The sequence below is a fragment of the Rutilus rutilus genome (genome assembly GCF_951802725.1).
Source record: "Rutilus rutilus genome assembly, chromosome: 5".
NCBI classification, from domain to species: domain Eukaryota; kingdom Metazoa; phylum Chordata; class Actinopteri; order Cypriniformes; family Leuciscidae; genus Rutilus; species Rutilus rutilus.
Window position 1 is genome coordinate 2,958,731 of NC_140213.1, and position 22,935 is coordinate 2,981,665.

At 40.7% G+C, this 22,935-nt stretch overlaps 1 protein-coding gene across 2 annotated transcripts; it reads left to right on the plus strand.

The window, feature by feature from the left end:
• Positions 1 to 48: 48 nt before the first annotated feature.
• LOC311291024 (uncharacterized protein) lies at positions 49 to 22,605 on the plus strand. 2 transcript variants are annotated; one of them, XM_084409845.1, is made up of 2 exons: positions 49 to 146; positions 21,093 to 22,605. In XM_084409845.1, exon 2 carries the CDS (start codon positions 21,150 to 21,152, stop codon positions 22,518 to 22,520), a length of 1,371 nt encoding a protein of 456 aa, XP_084265971.1. In that variant the 5' UTR covers positions 49 to 146; positions 21,093 to 21,149; the 3' UTR covers positions 22,521 to 22,605. The 2 variants fall into 2 exon arrangements, with proteins under 2 accessions (XP_084265971.1, XP_084265972.1); XM_084409846.1 differs by lacking the exon at positions 49 to 146 and adding an exon at positions 658 to 826.
• The last annotated feature ends 330 nt before the right edge of the window (positions 22,606 to 22,935 follow it).

Sequence of the window (22,935 nt, forward strand, 5' to 3'; positions counted from 1 at the left end):
AATACGTATTTGAAACCATGTATCATAAATAGCCTACTGCTAATCCCTACAGAAAGTGAAAGTAAAAACATCTGACGCTGAACTAACGGTGCGTATATTCTTTCAGAGACGATGAGAGCTAAATCTACTTCAGCGTGCTGATAACGGTAGGCAATTCTTTTCTTGATATTAATCTTGTGGCTCATAAGTAGTGAAAAATGAGAAGAGACGTATTTCGTGTTCAAAAGTTGTTTTTGAAATGAGAAGTTAATCTACTCCGTTTCGCGTAAAGCCCTTCAGCCGTGACTTAGGCTATTCACAGCACTGCCTCGAGTACCTTATTGCTACATAACATTCTTAAAAAAGAAACATTATATATTTCTTGTGTTTCTCAGAGTCAGAGACCATAAAACCAGAGTAAATGTTAGCATTTTCAATTACATTCTCTGACTGTTGTACACAGCAGTGAAGCACTGCCTTTTTCTTTTCTTTTTGTTTACCCCAAATATGAAAATACACTGGATAATGATCGCTTTTCTGAAAATAAAAGAAGGCCTATAGGCTATTCAGTACTTATTTTACAATAGATTATAGTTCAAATCAGTTGATCATTAGCTTATTTAGGTTTGACGAGGACAGGGAGCAAACTTTTCTTCTTTTTGAGTTGTTGCTTACGTTGCACAACAGATCAAGGACAGTTTGTTGAAAACTCGTGCCAGGTGTTTCTGGTGAAATTGTGGTGAACCGTTTCAGCAAGTCATAGGCTATGTGAAGATCTTAAATGGTTATGAACTGTGTTTTTATTTTTTAAGAATGCTTATCAGTTCTTCAACAATATTTTGATGAGGTAGGCTAATATTTTGTCTGGCATTTTCCCCTTTTCATTGCCATTTTCTTGTAGTGCAATGGTATTAAATTTAAATATCTGATAGTGAAAGAAGTAGGCTAAACAAAATGTTTAGTAGGCCTACATGATTTGACATTTTAAAAGTTAAATAATTATAGCTATACTGTAAGAATCATCTGCTGTATCTGTGCCCTGCTTTTTTAAAACTTGTATATTTCATGCAGGAATTTGAACTTGCTACACTGAAATGGCTTAGGTGTTACAATAAGCTTTCATTTGTTAGCATTAGTTAACATGAACTAACAATCATTCAACCGCATTTATTAGTCTTAGTAGTAATTTCAACATTTAGACTAATCAGGGCGTAGAATTTACGTGTCCCTACCAATATCAAGTGACACTGATATGTCCCTACCAATAATTTCGATCAAAACTTAAAATATATTTATATATAACCACTTATGTCCGGTTGTGTCTTGGGGTTTTTATGTAGGCTATTAGGCTTATTTTATTTAATCAGGAAACATCTTATTTAGATTAAAATAAGTCCTTCTTCTGAACACGAAAGAAGATATTTTTAAGAATGTCTGTAACCAGTATTTTTTTCTACTATGGAAGTCAGTGGGGTCCATCAACTGTCTGGTTACCAACATTCTTCAATGAACAATTAGATTTTACAGTTTTTATACATCATTACCTGCTTTAAACTCAGTTTGTTTAATAATTAACTGATGACCTACAGCCAATGATCATGTTTGAAAACTCTTATACATAAATTGATCACTTAGAAATCAAAACTCTGTTCAAAACTCTCCCCCTTGAATTTCTGTTTATAGTGTAAATATATATTATCATGGCACATGAAACCGTTTGTTGAAAACGGATGTTTGTAGTGAAATCAACATATATATTTGAGCCATTCTACAGAATTGGTGCAAACTTCTGTACGACAGCCAAAAAACACATTTAAAAAGCATTTAAGTATTCAAATTTTAGATGTTTACTAAGATCCTTCTATTATCTATTGAATTCCACAATAATATTTAAAATAAAAGTAAGCTTAAATGTATATAAAATCATCATTTATTGGGTACTTTTCATTAGGAGGTGGCTGTCCCGAACCCTAACCCCTAAATTTCAACTTGTGAAAATGATATTGAAATATATTTTTTTCAATTTTTTCCATTGTTGTTTTTAAAAATATCTTTTTGATTTCTTTTAAAAAGTAAAGCCATATTTTATTTTTAAATCATGAAAATGTATGTAAAAAAAAAACTGTGTCCCACATTTTCATGTCACTACCAAAACAGTGTGTGTTTTAGTCTATTGGCTGAGGCTGATTTTAACCACACCCCTACATTTTTGATCAAGGAATATTATCGTGTGCCTCTTTCTCATAATCTCTCTTTCATTATAGATAGGTACCATAATTTTGAGGGAAATATGTTAAAAAGACTGAAAATCTATGTGTTACTTTAAACGGGTCATATAATGGTACATGCACTTTTACAAGTTGATTGCACGGAAATGTGTGTTGGCAGTGCCTGTACACAACCATCATAAAATGATAAAAATCCATCCAGTGTTTTTTTTTAATCTTCTTATATGTTTTCCCCCATCTCTAATCAAGCCATTCGATTTTGTGACGTCACAAAATCGATGCCCCTCCCACGATTGTTGATTGACAGCAGCGTTTCAACACAGACCCGCCCTCGCTCGTGAGCGAGCTGTCAATCATAGTCCGCACGGACCGGCGCGGTCATTGTTGATACGCTGGAGCACTGTCTATGAGCAGAATGGCGTCTAAGCGATTGTGGTACACAGTTCTGTTCTTGGGTGTAATAAGGAACACAGCAGTCATTTTGATGTTCCTAAATCCGAACCGCTGAAGACGCAGTGGCTGAGTTTGTTTTCGAAGGGAATATTCCCCACGATCAACAGCAAAGCTTTCATGTTTGCGCGAATCATTTCACACACTAGACTGCTTTACAAACGAGGGTCAGTAACGTTATAAAGCTGGTTTTGCTAAGAAGCTGCTCCTGAAAAAAGGATCGGTACCAACTATTCGTGTTCCTGCTGCACCTCCAGAAGAAGAAGTGAGTGTAACGTTTTATTAACCTTTATATTAATATTTATATTAATCTTTGCAAATCGCTAGCACGCTTCACGATGAATGCGGCTGTTTACGCTCAGGGTACATTACGGCATGTTTTCTATGTACGACGTTCTCAATATAATTCATAATCCCACGTTTATAATGAACAACGTGTTATGGTTATTGTGTTATTATTACAAACTGTGTACGCACAGAACAGAGGGGCGGGGTGAGCAGAGCTCATTATCATTTAAAGACGCATGCACTTAAACGGCGTGCTGAAAACAGAGCTGTTTTTGACCAGGTAAAATGATTGTTTTCTTACAATACTAATGAGAATTTTTTATTAAAGTATATTACAAACTTTTAATTTAGACCCTAAAGAATCATATTAGCTTGTACAAAAATGGCATTATATATGACCCCTTTAAGGAACCTTTTTTCTGCAATTAAGCAAACTTTTTTGGGTGTAATTCCATAAAATTTTGTTTTTGTGTGTGTACAACTGTTCAGAACTGTGCTAGGTAACCATGTGCTGGTTATCATCTTTGATCTAGGCTCAAAAGTATCTTAAATTGTCACTACCGAAATAGTCATAACCAAAACATGCCATCATTGTTTTTGGTAGTGACAAAAGGGAACACATAATCATTTATTTGGGGGAAATAAAACTGTTGTACAGTTATGCAAATCATTAGTATCTTAGTATGTTTTAGTACACTGTTAAAAAAAAAAACTGTGAAATTTACGGTAAGAAAACAGCAACTGTGGTTGTTTACCGTAAAAAATATGGTGGCAACCTTTTATGTTTTACGGGACTTAAATTTACGGGCAAAAAAACCACAATGTAAAAAACACCTGTGCAATTTATGGTAAAAAACAACGTCAGCTTACCGTAAAAAATATGGTAGTAACCTTACTTTGGACTTGAATTTACAGCAAAAAATAACTAAAAAAATATCAGCAGGACTTAAATGTGTGGTGAAGAGAAGGGACGAGCAGAAACACAAGAACTACAACTGACTTCAGCCACAGCCTTAGATCAACTAAAGATAAAAAAACATCAAATCTCTCACAATCTCATCAGAGGATTAAACAACTCCACAAACAGCATTACCAGCTTTACTTATTACTAACCAGACTGACTTTATTTCTGTCAGACGTCTACAGTTCTGTTTGAGAATTAACAGAGGTTTAGATGTTGATGATTTATTGCTTCCTTTGAAGTCACCATGATGATGATCAGTGTTTGCTTTAGTTGGGCTCCTGACCCTTGAGTTTCTAACATTAGTTTTTCTCTGGCTGCTGTAACTCTGTGTTTATAAGACACGTTGGTTATGGCAAAAAATGTCAAAGTTATGTGTTGATGATGACATAATCATCATGTAGTGGCCTGATTCACTGAGCTCATATAGAATCTTTGATTATGGGTCATTAATTTTACATTATTGATTGTAGTAGCCCTATGATTCTACAGCATGTGATCCATCATTGTTGTGATAATCTAAAGAAATTTAAAAACATTGTGCTCAATAAAGGTTTGAACTACTGTATCTTACAGACACACACAGACATCAAGAATCAGCATATGAATCTCAACAACGGTGATGATAAAAGTGCAGTGCATGATGGGAGCCATCAATCAAAACTCATCAATATCTCCCAGCATGCATTGCAGCGTGAATAAATTATGCTGAATTGCCTTAGTATTTTCTTTTATTATTATTATCTGCTTTTATTTTTGCTGTTGTTTTTGTTGAAACTTTTTAGTTGCTTGTTTTGTGATGTTCAGAGTTTTATCTGATTATTTTGTTGATTGTCACCGTTGTTGAGATTCATATGTTGATTCTCGATGTCTGTGTTGGTCTAAATCATACAGATGTTCAAAACCTTTTTTGTACACCATGTTTTTTTAAAAAGTTTTTCAGATGATCTGTTTGTCACTGCTGGCCTGATGCGGTAGTGTCCCAGAGGCATTATACTCAAAAGCGTGAAATATATTAGTACTAAACATTCCTCATACAATGAAAGATAAGACTCTTTATGAGATCAGTGAATCTGGCCACTACATGACGATTATGTCATCATCAATAAATAGCCAACAACACCTGATGACATTTTCTCTCTGATTTTCATGACATCACGAATGTGTTTTATAAACACACAGTTAAAGCAGTCAGACAAAATTTAAAGTTAGAAGGTCAAGGGTCAAGAGCCCAACTACAGCAAACACTCATCTCCATAATGGTGACTACAAACTTTATTATTTTCAATAAAACATCAATGTCTAAACCTCTGGTAATTCTCAATAATAACTTTTATGACAAATTGGCCTGTGATACAACATTTTTAAATTACAGGCAACCACAGTTGGCAGTTTTTTTTTTTTTTTTTTTAATACCATAAACTGAAGTTCAATGCCATAAAACCTAAAATATTACTACCATATTTTTTACGGTAAATCGCTTGCAACCAGCTGCCAGTTTTTTACTGTGAACTTTAGTTCAGTGCCGTAAAACATAAATATTTCTACCGTATTTTTTTGGGGATAAAGCACTGTCAACCACAGCTGCCAGTTTTTTACCGTAAATTTTAGTTTAATGATGTAAAACTTAAAAATTGTTGCTGTATTTTTTACGGTAAGGTACGGTAAATGCAACGGAAAGTTTTTTCCGTAAAATTACATGAAATGCCCCGTGAGAGCTATTACAGTTTTCACTATATATAGTAAGGGTACATACTGTTAAGCAATTAACATGTCTTTTCCGTTGCTTTTTTACAGTTTTTTACCGTTAAAATTCTGAATTATTTTTACAGTGTTATTATGCGAGTTAAAACTCTGTAATGTGATGTGGTCGCTACCAGTACATTACTGTCACTATACAGAAAATGTGCCGTCACGACCGAAACATGGATGTTTTGTCTAAAATAAAGTATACTGGATTATAAACTTGTATGAAGATGTTATTATAGTGTTTGGTTCAATGTATATTCAAACTAATGAATCCATATCTTTGAAATCAGTATGATTAACCTAATGCATTTTACAAAGGAAGATTGGGTTCAAAATATAACAAATCTTATAAATTACACTTGAAATATTGTTAAAATTGTAATTGTTATTGATTTACCTGGTAAAACGTTTTTTTTTTTATATTAAAAAATATATTTACAAAGGTAGATGTAAACAAAATATTAATAGGTCAATATAAGCCTTCTTATTAAATATTTGTTATTGTGTTTTGGTAGTGACAAATTTGGGGAGAGGAAAAATATTCCAAAACTTTCTGAAAATACAATATGATAATTAACTGCACAATTACAAAAAATGTGTACCTTGGAAATTATAGAATTTGCATACATACAAAATTTGCGGAAAAAGACAAAAAAATTTCAAGACGTTTCCAACTCTGACTTGGAACCAATTATTTACACACACACACACACACACACACACACACACACACACACATACACACACACACACACACACGTTATCACTCACAAAACCATCACTCACTTTATCAAAACCTGAAACACAAAAACAAATTTTCAAGCCACATTCAGAGAACCTCTTACTCTTCTGGCAAAATCAAACAATTGCCTCAAAGCCATTTTATCTGTGCTCAAAATCAAACAATGCTTTCAGATCATACACACAGCAAATCAATTTTATAAACACTACTGATCATTTGTTAGACACTACATAAAAAATGGAGAACACAGAGTCCAAAGCATGCAATTACAGAAAAAAGTATATTGTAACAAAGTAAACTAATTTTGCAATTACGTAAAGAGTTATAGTAATGACAACGTACAGTAGTAAGGTGAATAAATTGTATACTGTATGCACTGCAAGTATAGTATTGTACTGAATATTGTATAGTAGGCCAATTGAATGTCTGTATATTCAGCACTTGCATACTGTGAAAATACAGTGTTTCCATCCATTATTGGTTTCAACATTCAGTGCCACATTTTGAGTCAGTTTTGGCACTCTGAACTGACTATTATGTACAGTTGGTTTGGTCACATCATTAGAAATAAGTGTGAACAATTTTGAGTCGTTGTGTGTAAATGATGACAACTGTGTTGTAGTTGTGTTTAACTTTTGCCTGCCTGTGTTTAGTGTTTTGATGCATAAGTGCATCGCAGTGCGAAATGTGTTTTAGTGAGTGAGAATGTGTTCAGAGTTTTGCAAACTGTGTTTTAACTATCTGAACTTGTTTAATGTTTTACAGAAAGAGTGATTTATTCAACAAATTTGTTTAGGCTATTGAGAATTTGGTTCAGAGAATGGGGTTTAGCGTTTTAGCAATTCAGAAAAACTGTAAATGCCACATTCATTTCCCAATTACCAACACCCAATGATCATGTGTGAAAACACTTATACATAAATTGATCACTTAGAAACCAAAACTCAAACAAGTGTTTTGAGAAAGAAATTATTTCTGGTTATAGTGTAGCTTCACAATGGTAACAAATTCAAATTCTGCTGTAAAGCAGTTCTAACAAGCCAATAGTGTCATTATTCAGCTCGAGTCAGCTCAGTATTGATTCAGTTCCATAACTGTAAAATTTATCAGTTTTGCAAACATACTGTGTATACAGTGTATTTGTGCACATAGATGTATGTGTGACAAACTCCTGTCCGCTCCACAGCACACTAAACAAGCAAAAGACTCAAGATAGTAGTGTTTTGATCTGTATGTAGTTTGGTGTATGTGGCTAATCATTTTATGTTTGTGTTTAGAGTTACTGCGCAAAAACACCATTTTTGGAAGAGTTATGTTTTGTTCTCGATTGCCTAAACACATTTGTCCACTGACATCTCATCATATCAAAACAGTTAAAACACAGGCTAAAACTGAAGCTCAATGGCCCAAATGGACTCATTTTGTTAGCAAAATGCTCCACTCACAAAACATTTAACTCATGCAACATAAGCAAATATTTCCACCAAACACCACACCTTGAGGTCAAATTAATTTATTCTTTTAATCAATCATTACACAATGCACAACAAAATACAAAATACAGCCATCAATTTGATCAATTTTACTTTTCAAACTAGGGCTGTCACTTTATGTTCGAAAATCGATTACACAATTGATCGGACCAACCAACGCAAGTTTCGAAAACGAAAATAGGGAATCGATTTTAACGGTCTTTTCTCGGAGCGCGTCCAGCTCGTCATGATTGCCCGCAGCGAACGCGCGTCACACAGCAACTGCAGGTTCTGACAAACACACATAACAGCAATTTTTACTTCTGCATAATGTGTCTCTTTTTACAACAAAACTGTGAATTCTGCCGGTATGCAGACAGTCTCATGCATACAGATTCGGGCTACGGTCTACAAATTTGTTTGACATTTCTAATTGTAAACACAGCGATGTTGAAGCCTGCAGAAATGTTTTTCATTTATATTATGGCAGTCCACTCTGCTTATTGTTTTTCGATAATGTTGCACTCCTGTTTGTCATTGTGCACGAAACTTCACGGCAATAAATCATCAGGAATATTTGCTGACTTGTGCGCGTCTCAAGCGCCCTCTTTATGTTCGTCCTAATGCCTGTTAGTTGCCCGTGGATTTGCCTATATTTGGCGTTTAAAATGGAAATGTCTTTAGACATGGAAAATCGATTTTTAGGTCTCAAACACTTAGGTCTCAAAAATCGAACAGTTTTTTTCACAAAAGTGATAGCCCTATTTCAAACTCAAATGCTGGATACTGGAGAAAAAAAAAGCAACCAAAGGAAACGTCTCGGGTTACTTGACTGTAACCCTGTTCCCTGAAAAAGTGGAATGAGATGCTGCGCTGATCAGTGCATTGGGAACGTCTTTAACATGACCAGCTGTGAATATGTGTACAACATGTCAATGAAATTGACCCGGAACTTTTATAGCCTTGGGCGGTGACGTTGGGGAAGCTTGACCGTGCGCCTCATAGGCAAGGGCAATAGCATCCCTCACCCAATGTGACATGGTCTGTTTGGTGGCGGCCGCCCACGTTACGGCCACTTACTTACTCTGACTTATGCCAATGGCTAGTGCGGTGAGCCTGAAGAGTGCGAACTGGACAAAGTCTGTGAAGTCTCTCCTGATCCGACGTAGTGAACGGTGGAGGGCAGAAGGCAATACCCATCAGGGGCCAAACATGAAGGTTCCACAGGTCGGGCCGGGGATGAAATATCATCCCCTGCGCTTGAGACAGAAGGTCCCTCCTCTCCGGTATCGCCCAGGGCGAGCCGTCGAGGAGAGATATTATCTCAGAGAACCATACTTTGTTCAGCCAATGCAGCGCTATCAGTAAGAGGCAAGATCCCTGTTGGTGAATTCTGGCTAGAACTCCCGGGAGCAGAGAAACTGGAGGAAACGCTTACAGGCTCATTTTGGGCCATGTGTGTGCCATTGCGTCCAGACCCCGAGTGGCTGGGTGAATCAGAGAGAAGTACAGGGGACATTGTGCTGTCTGTTGGGAGGTAAAGAGGTCCACCTCTGCTTTGTAAAATCTTGACCACATCTGTTTCACTACCTCGGGGTGGAGTTTCCACTCTCCGGTCGGTAGTTTCTGTCTGGACAGTAAATCTGCTCCCACATTCAGGTGTCCAGGAATGTACACTGCTCTGAATGACAGGAACTTGTCCTGAGCCCAGAGAAAGATCTGCCTCGCTATCTTGTTCAGGTTGCGCGAACGCAGACCTCCCTGATGATTTATGTAAGAGACTGCTGCTGTGTTGTCCACTTGCACTAGGACATGACAGCCTCTCAACTGATGGAGGAAGTATTTCAGGGCCAGAAATTCAGCCATCAACTCGAGGCAGTTGATGTGCCAATCGAGCTGATGACCCTCCCATTCCCCTTGGGCTGGACGACCACTTAAGACCGCTCCCCAGGCCAATAGGGAGGTGTCTGTCATTAGCAGTCTGTGACGACAAGGCACCCCTAGAGTGGGACCCAAGGAGAGGAACCAGGGTCTGAGCCACATAGAGAGGGTATGAAGCCAGCGGTGTGTAACCCTTATATGCCTTTGCGGATTGGCCCTTGGATGAAATCCCCTGGCTTTGAGCCACAACTGGGACGGTCTCATGTGCAACAGGCCCAAAGGGATCACCGTGGATGCTGAAGCCATGAGACCTAACATTCTCTGATACTGATGAACAGTGCAATCTTGGCCTAGCCTGACTTTGCTCAGGGTATGCTGAATGGTCTCATTCGAGCGGGAGACAGTTGTGCCAGCATCATGATCGAATCCCATACGATCCCCAAGTAAGTCGTTCTCAGGAGAGAGAACGTTTTTATTGGCGTTAAGTCTCAACCCCAGAGAAACTAGATGAGGTAACACGATATTTCTGTGTTGAAGTGCCAGCTCTTGCGATTGTGCTAGTATTAGCCAGTCGTCTATGTAGTTCTAAATGCGAATGCCCTGGAGTCGCAATGGAGTATGTGTATGTGCAGGGTGACAAGGCTAGGCCAAACGGAAGAACCCGAAATGGGAACACTTTGCCCCTGAAAGCGAACCTTAGGAACTTCCTGTGTTGTGGCAATATTTATATATGAAAGTATGAGTCCTTGAGATCAATCGTGACAAACCGATCGTGATGTTGAATAATGTGACACGATCGTCTTGACAGTTAACATCTTGAACTTGAGCGCTTTGACTGTACGGTTTAAGCCTCGAAGATCTAAGATTGGACACAACCCCCCATCCTTTTAGGGAACCAGGAAGTATCTGCTGTATTAGCCTGACTCTCTCTCTCTGGAAAAGGAACATGTTCTATGGCTTCTCTGACCAGAAGAGATTGTAGCTCTTGTGACAGTACATGCGCCAGCTCTGGCTTCACGGAAGTGGAGACCACGTCGTTGAAACGTGGTGGATGGTGAATAAATTGGATTCTGTATCCTATTTCTACTGTGCTTAGCACCCACACAGAAATGCCTGGCAGAAGTTTCCAGGCTGCCAGACTCTCTGAAATGGGTACCAGTTTTGATACTTCCCGTTGAGGGGATGTTGGATGCTACAGAGGTTTCGTGGGGATATCGGGAAGGGGCGAGAAGATGTTTTGTGTGCCCCGTCCCAAGGGGGGCTATCCCCACAGGGCTGGGCACAAGACCATCAGGACTTCATCTTTTTAGAGATGATGGTCTCTAAAAACCTGATGACAATATACACGATCCTTATCCTTGATGCCCGTGAGGTTTAGCCACAGGTGCCTCTACGTGCTAACCAAAGCAGACATAGAACGGCCGATAGCACGGCCCGTTTGCTTGTTCGCACGGAGAGACAGATCCATGGACAGATCCAGCAAAGAGAGAGAAAGAGAGAGTTGAACAGCTTGTGAAGCACACATGCACAGAATGGTCTGAAGACAAAAGACCTGTCGATGCAGCTGTGGCTCATCTATTTATAGCCTCGCGTCGCGTGCACGCTCCGATGACGTCACAGCCCGAGGCTATAAATTGGTAAATTTCATTGACGTGTTGCACACATATTCACAGCTGGTCACGTTAAAGACGTTCCCAATGCGCTGATCAGCTGATTGTAGCGAAGGGAACTTGTAGGTGGAAATAAAAAATATATACATATATATGGGCCATTCTACAGAATTGGTGCAAAGTCAGAGTTGGAAACATCTTGAATTTTTTTTGTTTTTTTCCCACAAATTTTGCATGTATGCAAATTGTATAATATCCAAGGTACGCTTTTCTAGTAATTGTGCAGTTAATTCTCATATTGTATTTTCAGAAAATGCTGGAATATTTTCCTTCTCCCCAAATTTGTCACTACCGAAACACAATATTAAATAATTAATGAAGAAGGCTTATAATGACCTATTAAGATTTTGTTTACATCTACCTTATAAATATATATTTTTAAAAAATATTTTTACAGGTTAAATCAATAAAGATTATAATTTTAATAATATTTTAAGTGCAATTTATGAGATTTGTTGTATTTTGAACCCAATCTTTCTTTGTAGAAGGCATCAAGTTTATCGTACTGATTTCAAAGTTAAGGATTCATTAGTTTGAATATGCATTGAACCAAACACTATCATAACATCTTAGTTGATAATTCAATATACTTTATTTTTGAAAAAACATCCCATGTTACAGCAGTGACTGCACATTTTTGGTAGTGACAGTAATGTTTTGGTAGTGACCACAATACTTAGTTTGCCATGGCTGAATCAGACTGTCCACATTTTATGTTAATATAAATAAATAACTATGATGCACATATGCAGTCAGTATATATAGCAGACACACATCTGACAGTAAATATCTTATAAGAACACCTAGAGCTATTCTATACTTTGGGTCTTGAGGTGCAAGTGAGAAGAGGTATGCTCAGATTTTTCTTCCAAAAAAAACCCCAACAACTTACAATGTAGACTCAGAACCACTTTGTTTTATTTTCACATTTTCAACATTTTGTTTATGAGTCATTCAGATAAATCTCCAGAACCACTGAACTGTGTGTGTGTGTGTGTGTGTGTGTGTGTGTGTGTGTGTGTGTGTTACATAAAACATTAATTTCAGAATAATTTTCCTCTTTCAGATAAATCTCCAGAACCACTGTAGTGTGTGTGTGTGTGTGTGTGTGTGTGTGTGTGTGTGTGTGTGTGTGTACCCTAACCTAACCCTAACCCCCAGTGTGTATGTGCACTGGTGTCTGATCACCCTCACTGGAAGTGCTAGGTGGTGTGGAAGCCCTGCAAAATGTCTCCACCTCATTTTGTCTTTTCACCATCATCCTGTGTCTTTTCTGTCTTTTCCTCCGTGCTTTTCTGGCATGTCTTTGCTCCCTGTCAGATAATTCACTGATACTCTTCAACTTTCCTTCTTCCCTTCGTTTCTTATTTCTTTCTCTTTCTTTCCTTAAATATTCCTCGTACTTCACTGGGTCTTCACTTAGTCTCTCTGTTGTAGTTTTTCTGTTTTTCTTTTTAGGCATGTTGGTGTTTTATGTCATTCTCCCTGTCAAGTTAATCATAGAAATTAACATTACTGACAACAACCTTACACCTAAGCTAGTATCATGGACTGCAACCTTAAGTAATTGTAACCTCATCACATTACAGAATTTTAACAGAATCTTGCATACTAAAACACTAAAACACTACTAAAACATACTACAGTAGTAATTATTTGCATAACTGTACTAAAATGTAGTTTATTCCTCCAAATAAAGGATTATGTGTTCCCTTTTGTCACTACCAAAACAATAATGTCACAACCGAAACTTCAAGACATGTTTCGGTTGTGACTGTTTTGGTAGTGACAATTTTAGATACTTTTGAGCCTAGTTCGAAGATGCTAATCAGCAAATGGTTAGCAATCACGGGTCAGAACAGTTGAACACATATAACAACAAAATTTTATGGAATAACATCCAAAAAAGTTTTCTCAATAGCAGAAAAAATGAGTTTGGTAGTGACATTCCTTAAAGTTACACACAGATTTTTAGACTTTAGAACATCATTTACCTCAAAATGATGGGATCAATCTACTCACCATATAGCACATGAGGGACACAGGAATATTTCCTGATCCAAAATGTAGGGGTGTGGTTAAAATCAGTCTCAGCCAATGGACAACAACATTCACTGTTTTGGTAGTGACATGAAAATGCTGCCCTCATTGCGAGCTACTGCCTATGGCGACTCTGAGGACTCGCCTGGCATTTTTCGCTGAGACTGCACCTCCGCCCGCTGTAGTGCCGCGCCGTAAAAAGCGCCGTGCTCAGCGGGTCCCGGAACCTTCCCCCACCCGTCCGAGGTCGCCGGTTCGCCCGCCAGCTTCGCCGGCTTCGTCAGTGTCTCTTCCTGACGGACAGCGGCCGCCGTCTGCCGCCGCTTCCGTTGATGACGCTGATGAGAAAGCCGCGTCGGGGGAGGATGATTTCTGCTCTCTCCTGGCATCGGGCAGTGAGGATTGGGCGAGCTCTGTGGATCTCACGCTCTCTGCTCGCGCTTCGTCAGGCAAAAGGGCTAGCATCGAGTCAGAGCTGATGCGCGTACTCGCACAGGCCGCGGCGAGCCTCGGCCTCGAGTGGTCTACGCCTGAACAGCCTGCTCACAACCGGCTGGATGGATACTTTCTCCCTGGGGAGCGCGCTTCGCCTGCGTCCAGACCAGCACCTTTTCTTCCTGAGTTACACGAAGAAGTCGCTAAGTCTTGGAGCGCCCCCTATTCAGCTAGAATGACATCGCTGTTGACGATGCTAAAAACAGAGGGTACCATTCGCTGCCGCCGGTTGAAGAAGCGATAGCTAACCACTTATGCCCGCCCTCCGCTGGACGGCGCGCTAAGCTGGCGCTACCTTCAAAAGCTTGCCGCATGACGTCAAACCTGCTCGGTTGCGCTTTCTCCGCCGCTGGGCAGGCTGCGTCAGCGCTGCATACTATGGCCACACTGCAAATTTTCCAGGCCGATCTCCTCCGAAAGCTGGATGAGAAAGGGCCAGATGCAATTTGCGTGCCAGACTTGAGAAGTGCTACGGACCTCGCTCGCCGCGCTACTAAGTCTGCTGCACAGGCCATAGGACGGAGCATGGCCTCTCTCACTGTGACTGAGAGACACCTGTGGCTAACGCTCTCCGAGATGTCTGAGTCTGAGCGCGCTCCGCTTTCTCCCGCTGGCCTCTTAGGAACTTCCGTCAAAGATTTAGCAGAAAGATTCGCCGAGGTACAGAAAGCGTCACAGGCTATGAAGCACTTCCTGCCGAAGCGGTCCAGTTCTGCAGCAGGCCGTGTGAAACCGTCTGCTCAGAGCTCACAGCCTCAGCCTCCGCCCACCGCCGCCACTTCGCAGCGCCGACAGGCCCGAAGCGCGAGACCGCGCTCTCGCTCATCTGGCCGCCGCCCCGCCCCACGTGGGCCGCGGCCCAGGATTGCGGTAAAGCCCGAGGCCCCGAAGTCGTCCTAGCACGCCTAGGGAAACGACGGTGTTCAAGTCCCGCCGCGGCCGGACTTCCACCAAAACTCATTGCTCGTCCAGTTCCAAGAAATGTAACTGTTCCAGTGTATTTTGCAGTCAACAAGCCGGTTCCACTGCCCGCTTGCCTGCACACAAATGCCATTTTCACGGCTACCCAGATAAATCCCACAAAGAGCGTATTTTCTGGTGTCCCGGCCACGGCCGATGGTGTTATGAGTGTAGACAAAATGCCCACTGCCCAGTGCTCATTCCTACACACAAGCACAGCCCGTCACACAGGGCTCGCGCATATAAAATCGACCCAGTTCGATTGCGCATTAAACGTAGCAGATGTGCCCACTGCCCAGTGCCCACAATCACTACGTTTTGCATGTCTCGAGGTTTCTGTAAAAACGAAACCAACGTGCATTCGCTCTGCTCAGGCGGACAATGCTCTCAGTGTGGTAAATGTGCCCGCTATCCCACGCCCACATCCACACATAGACATGACAAATCCTACGGGATTCGCCCAGCCCTCCCCCTCTCGGTTAACCACCGCAGAGGAGTCGAGCGCGGGCAATCTGCCCGCTGTTATCAGCGCGCCCTCTGCCTCAAATGTCATAAGCGCGAAGCTTATGTTGCAGCACACCGAAGCCCCTCTGTCGCTGAGCGACCAGTGTGCGCTTCGCATTCAACCCCTAGCCATTCGTGCAGATGCATGGGCAAGGTTACCCGGGGTTTCGAAGTGGGTGCTAGACATTATAGAAAGAGGCTATTCGCTACAGTTTCGCCGACGCCCGCGCTGCTATGCGACGCGCGTCGAGACCACGGTAAAAACAGAAGTAGCACACCTACTTCGAGCCGAAATTTTGAAACTATTGAGCAAAGGGGCCATAGAGCCGTTATCTCAAGCTCAGAGCTAAGGGGGGCTATACAGCAGATACTTCCTGGTACCGAAAAAAGACGGGGGTCTCAGACCCATACTAGATCTAAGGCAACTGAACAGAGTGCTTGCAAAGCGACAGTTCAGAATGCTCACGACCAGAAAAATCCTCGCGCAGATTCGCCGAGGAGATTGGTTTGTGTCAATAGATCTGAAAGATGCGTATTTTCAAATACAGATAGCGTCACGTCACAGGCGATATTTGAGATTCGCCTTCGAGGGCCAGGCATATCAGTACACAGTCCTACCGTTCGGCTTGTCCCTAGCACCCCGTACATTTACGATGTGCATGGACGCAGCGCTCGCACCCCTCAGACTACAGGGCATGCGAGTATTAAACTACTTGGACGATTGGCTGATTCTAGCTCAATCTCACTCGGTGCTCATAGAGCACAGGACCATTTTGCTCGATCACCTCGAGAATCTGGGTCTCAGAGTCAATTGGGCGAAGAGTTCTCTGTTCCCCAGACAGATAATATATTTTCTGGGCACAGAACTGGACTCGCTGTCTATGATAGCGCGACTGTCACCACAGCGCGTACTAGAAATTCAGCGCGCAGCGAGCTCTTTCCGCTGCGGCGCATCTGTCCCACTCAAGAAATTTCAGAGGATGCTAGGTCTCATGGCCTCAGCATCATCAGGCTTGCTTCGCATGCGCCCGCTACAGTTCTGGCTGAAAGCGCCAGTACCGCGCCGAGCGTGGGCTTCCGGTCTGCTTTGTCTCAAGGTCAATCAGAAATGCATCGCAGCTCTGAAACCTTGGAAAGCAAACGACTGGTACCAATCAGGTGTAAGCCTGGGGACTTCCTCGAGTGTGAAGGTAGTGTCCACGGACGCATCCACCTCGGGATGGGGAGCGCTGCTCGAGGGCAGACCGTTCTTCGGCCAATGGTCAGAACGGGAGAAGCTTCTTCACATAAACTGCCTCGAAATGTTGGCAGTAGACAACGCGCTGACGCGTTTTTGTCCCCAAATACGAGGACACCACGTCCTGGTCCACTCAGACAACATGTCAGTGGTGTCCTACATAAATCGCCAGGGCGGCCTCAGGTCCCGAAACCTGCACAGGCTGACAGAACGCCTCCTGGTGTGGGCTCAGCGCAACCTGCTCTCGCTGAGAGCAGCGCACGTGCCAGGGCTCCTAAACGTAGGACCGGACAGACTGTCCAGGAGCAATGTTCCGACAGGCGAGTGGTCTCTACACCCACAGACAGTCCAGCTGCTGTGGAAGAAATTCGGCAGAGCGGAAGTAGACTAAAAAAATAATCTGTGATATTTCTACTTTTGTATGTGTCCACTTACAATCAAATCAAAACATTGTGCTTTTGTAGAATAAAGAAAATAAACAGGGTGTGCGTTCTGCCTCTCCGTCGCGGTGAACTTTGTTTCTTGAGCACGTCTATAAACTGAAACAAAACTCAGCGAATACTTGTCACACATTTATGAACCATATACCTTTATAAACATTTAAGTGTGTACTTTTAAATGATCGGATTCAAACTGAAAACAAATATTCTCTGTTTAAGTAATTTGTATAAAACCAACAAAATGTCCAGCTTCTCAAACGCTTCCTAATTATTTTTTTATTTACCACGCCCACTCGCGCAAAAGAGATTCACATGCAAATCTCCACATGGAACGCGATCGCGCTCATTAGGCCTACCTCAAAAACAAAACACCAAAACACTTCACAAGTCTCTGCTTTTAGACGCGCCGTGAGCTTACATTGGATTTACATCAGAAGAAGAAGAACGCGATTTGAAAACAAGAAAGATGTAAGGTAAGAAATTCTTACATATTAGTTTGCTGTTGTTGCATAAATTTCACATTGCAGTTGAACTGTTGCTAGATATATGGTGAATATTATAATATTTAGACCCGTGTTTACTGTTACTGTGTTTGTGGATATCTGCTCAAACGTAGATGGTAACCATAATGTTTTATATTTGAGCGCGATCGCGTTTGAATGTATCATATTTTGCAGCGCGATCGCGTTTGAAAAGCACCAAACATTAGGCTCCATGTTTTTACTATTATCTCATTTCATAACATCATAACGAATGGAAACATTTGAAGTAACATGATAATCAATATATTTTTCTCTAGCTTAGTTGTTACTGAAATCTTTTGGAAGATTTATAGGCTGCTATAGGTTATTGTTATTATTATTTTATCCAGCACTGCGCATAGCTTATGCCTACAAGGCACAACAAACCTGGTGTTCATTATATTATATATTGTTGGAAACATTTGTGTGTGTGTGTGTGTGTGTGTGTGCGTGTATTCTGTGAATTTTAAAAAGCAATTTTAACCAGAAAAATCTCAAATTTATTCCCAAAATCGTGCATGCCTTTCTCTTGATATCAGTTTTTTCTTTCAGGGCCCAGATGCCACTCCTGCTGACTTCAACATCCACATGAGTCTCTGTACATGGTAACATGGTAAAGTGAAAATCAAACACCTTGGAAATGAAAGGTATGTACAATGTTTTTAGGAATGGCACAAAGGTCTCTGTCTTTGGATCATTGTTTTCAATGAGTGTTTTTTTGTCATTTGTTGTGTATGTTTGGATTATGTTGTGTTGTAAATAAATCCAAAAAATCTAAAAGCCATTCTTTTTTAAATCTCCTCATTTACAGTATTGTGCAAGGTTGCTCAGAATGACAGGGCCTGATAGCTCCTAATAGGGCTGTTAGGGTGGAGGGTCTTTGTCTTTCTCAGGTGTGAAAAGCTTACATATTAATGAGCTCCGCATAAAGCTTTTTCACACAAAACACGTCGTAAAATTTTTAAATCAATATATTATCTAATCTGAATGAGCAGTCAGGATGATTTTCACATAGTTTTAGAGCAAATATTCTAGGCTACGTCATACAATTTTCAAAAGTCTTGTGAAGAAATAATCAGTATGGTCATTATCTCAAAACTACAAACTTTTACACACATGCTGCTGATATATTATTGTAGCAGAGTTTGTGCTGAATACAGTGTAATTAGACTTTAGCCATGAAAATGTCACAAGTAACAGAAATAACCAGAAATGTCAGAGCATGTCAGAACACCTCCAGGGCCCAGAAAACAGCTCAGACCTCAGAGGGTTAAATTAATTTGTGATGTGCCTCTTCAGCCTCAAACCATATCAACAATGGCAGACTCCTGTTCAACACTAAAGATCCTCTGCCACCAGTGTGTGGTAGTGTGTGAATTCTATAAAGTAAAAGCAAAAAGCATTTCAAAACAAACATTATGGCAGTCACATAAATGGGATTGATGAAACATCTGCATTATTGTAGACACAGTTTGTTCTGCTAAAAGGGCAACAGTAAAGCTGAAATACACAGTGGTATACAGTAACATTGTGACTTACCTGTTCTCATTCCAAAAAAAAAGCCTTTCAATAGATGCCACAGTGCTCCGACTCAGAATGGGATGGACCCTTTGTCCAGCCTCTCTAAAGGACAAGCCATGACTGATAACACGGTCAATAATTGTTGCTCAAACTGAATTTGAAACTTGTCCTCTTAGGAAATATCAGTTTACATTTCCAAACATTCTTTTTGCCATTAATTGTAATAATCCAGTGAGATTTGTGTATGCACAATGAATCTGACAACAGCCAGGATGATCTGATCTCACCATCATCGAGTCCGTCTGTGATTACATGAAGAAACAGAAAAAACTGAGACAAACTAATCCAGAAGAACTGCGTCTCCAAGATGCTTGAAGAAACCTTCCTGCAAAGCTACAGTACTGTGAAAAGTACTGGCACTTGTGTTAAAATTGAATTTATTTATGATTTAACTTCTATTAACTAATTCAAATCAATATATGGTGTAACGACCCTTTGCGTTTAAAACAGCTTTTGTCCAGGTACACTTGCGCATAGTTTTTCAGGAAGCTTTGCAGGAAGGTTTCTTCAAGAATTCTCAAGACGGACTCGATGATGGTGAGATCATATTATATCGGCTGTTGTCAGACTCCTTGTGCATACACAAATCTCACTGGATATATATATATTAACATGCCTAAGACTTTTGCACAGTACTGTACATATGAAACAATCTATATCTATATATATATATTGTATGCATATATATATATACATTCACACACATTCACAATAGTAACAAATTCAAATTCTGCTATAAAGCAGCTCCAACTAGACAAAAGTGTCATTATTCAGCTCGTCACTTCAGTGTTGATTCAGATTAGTTCAATAACTGTAAAATTCATCAATTGTGCATACATACTCTATATACAGTGTATTTGTGCACATATGTGTGACAAACTCCTGTACGCTCCACTGCACAGTGAACAAGCAAAAGACTCAAGATAGTAGTGTTTTACATTTTCACATCTGTGTGCAGTTTGGCGTGTGTGTGGCTAATCATTTGATAACATAAAAATAATCGCTAAATAATCCCACAACCTAACCACAAACACTTAAAAACGCTTAAATATAACCCAGTTTCAACACTTACCCTCCCAGTTCAATCCTATGCAAAGCATGCAAATGCACTGCTGAGTGTTAGTTCATGTTTCATAAGTCCCAACACTTATGGAAATGTACTGAACTCAATGAAATTAAATTGTGACAAAATATTCAATAACTGTGTTGCTTCAGCTCATTTTAAAACAGTAAAACAACTCAAAAATGTGTGTCTTTGAGTCTGACTTCTTGTGTTGTGGTTATTATGTGCAAGAGTTAACATCCCAGCCACAAGTGCATTTGTCCATTAAAGCCAAAAGCTTTATTTAGCCCCTTTCACACAGCGCATTGAACCCGGGAAATTGCCAGCAAATTGCCGGAACACCTTCTGTGTGAACGCAAACATGACCCGGGTTTTATGCCGGGATCGATGCCGGGTTGGGGACCTAGTAACATTGCCGTGTTCAGTCCCGGAACGCGCGCTGTGTGAACAAAAGCCGTAATAATGCCGTGTCGTAGTGATGACGCTGAAGCCGGGATCGTTCGCCAGCTGTGAAACGGTACGAAATGCGCAATTTTATGATCGAATCAGAGAAATAAATGCACAAGCGTGGTTTCGCAGCTCATAAGCAAACTGAAGATGCTTCTGAGACATTACAAGTCACATCGATGTCACGTGTCTTTCCGGGACATACACAGGTTTTGTGTGAACGCGCTCTCTGATTCCGGAAAATCACTGGCAGTGTGAATGAACCAAAATCAAATGAACCCGGGTCAAATCCCGGGTCACTTTATCCGTGTATTTTCCGGAATCTCTGTGTGAAAGGGGCTTTAGAGACAACCATAAAATGTGTGTTTTCTTTCTTTTCCCTAGGGAAACGTGATGGAATATGACTGACTGAAGAGTGAATCTGAAGCAATCGCTTTTAAAATGAGGATTATACTGGTGATCTTTTTTTTGGTCATTTTGTTTTTCATGCTTATACAGTTACCATTCCTCCGAAAACCCGTCTACCACAAATCCTTAATTCCTCCGGCTCCAAAAGCATGTGGCGTTCAAGTGAAGGACGGTCCTGAAGCATTTGACGTTCAAGTGAAGGACGGTCCTGAAGCATTTGACGTTCAAGTGAAGGACGGTCCTAAAGCATGTGGCGTTCAAGTGAAGGACGGTCCTGGGATTAAAGTCGGGAACCTTCACACATATGTGACCGGCTCTTATATGGATCATCGTTTCAGAGAGAAAGAGATAAAGACGATTGCCATCGTTCTCCGTGATGAACAGGTGACGTACAGGTGTGTGATGTGCTGTGAAGGGAGGAACGTGACTTCACCAGCCGAATACACAATTCACTACGACCACTTTGGTTTTGAGTACGGCACTGCTACTATCACATGCCAAATCGATAGCTCGTGCTCGACACCGACGCATGTTGCGTTAACAGCCAGTGAGATCTCGAACAGCATAACATCCTTCCAACCCATTAGAAACAGAGACGTTCCAGCAGTCTTCGCGTATTCATTTACAGTCTGCATCTCTGTCATGTATGACTACAAGAATGTGCTGGGTTTAGTCCAGGCGATGGAGATGTTCAGACTGCTTGGTGCTCAAAGGGTGGTGATATATAAAACCAGCTGTGATTCAGACACACAGAAGCTTCTGAACTACTATGTGGAAAGTGGATTTGTGGAGATCATCCCATGGACGATTAAAAAGCACATCACTGTGTCTCGAGGCTGGAAGAAGGCTGAATCACCCGGTCAGCTGCATTACTTCGGGCAAATTCCTGCACTTAATGACTGTGTTTATCGTTACATGTACCAAAGTCGCTATGTGGCTCTACAAGACATGGATGAGTTAATTCTGCCTCTCAAGGTGAAGAACTGGATGGATCTGTTGCCTGAGCTTGAGAAAGAGCACGGCACTAATGTGGGCTTTGAGTTTGAGAATAATATATTCCCTTGCACCGCAAAAGCTGATTATGAACAAAACAAATGGAAAAATGTACAGGGAACAAATATTTTAAAGTGTATAGAGCGAATTCCAAATAGTTTCGACAATTACAAGATTATAGTGAGTCCTCAGCTAGTTCTGAAGGCTACTGTACATGGCCTGCTGGAAACTGTGAAACCTCGACCCTTCACAGTAAGAGTGAAGAACTCCATCGCTCGCATGTACCACATGAAATTTTCATACCCAACAAACGCAGACCTAATAAAAGATGAACGTCTGAATGACTATGCCGAAGATCTAATACCTGCGGTTTCCAAAGTTCTGCAGGACTGTGGAGTCTTTAAGGACTAAATTATTGTTATGAAGAACTTTCACTGGTTTCATGTCAGTAAAAAAAAAATTATTAATAAAGTATTTTAAAACAAAACAAAACAAATGAACAGATGCCGTCTGGAGAAACCTGAGTGAACAGTCTAAATGAGGTAAATTTCGAATGGACCGTTCTTTTCAAGGTCCACTGGATAATGCGCACGTGCCAAACGCGATCGAAACTAAATTGGGTTTTACACATTCCGACACATTCCTACAAGTTACACGCTACTATGATACGGAATTCAAAAGCGGGATAAATGGCTATTTCTCTCAGACAAACAATTCCCTTTTTTTAAATAGCCAATAGCTGCATTTGACAGCTTATGACAGCCACAGTCTAATAGATTCTCCTTTTAGATTTAATATGAAACTGTTACTAAAGCAAAACAGTGAA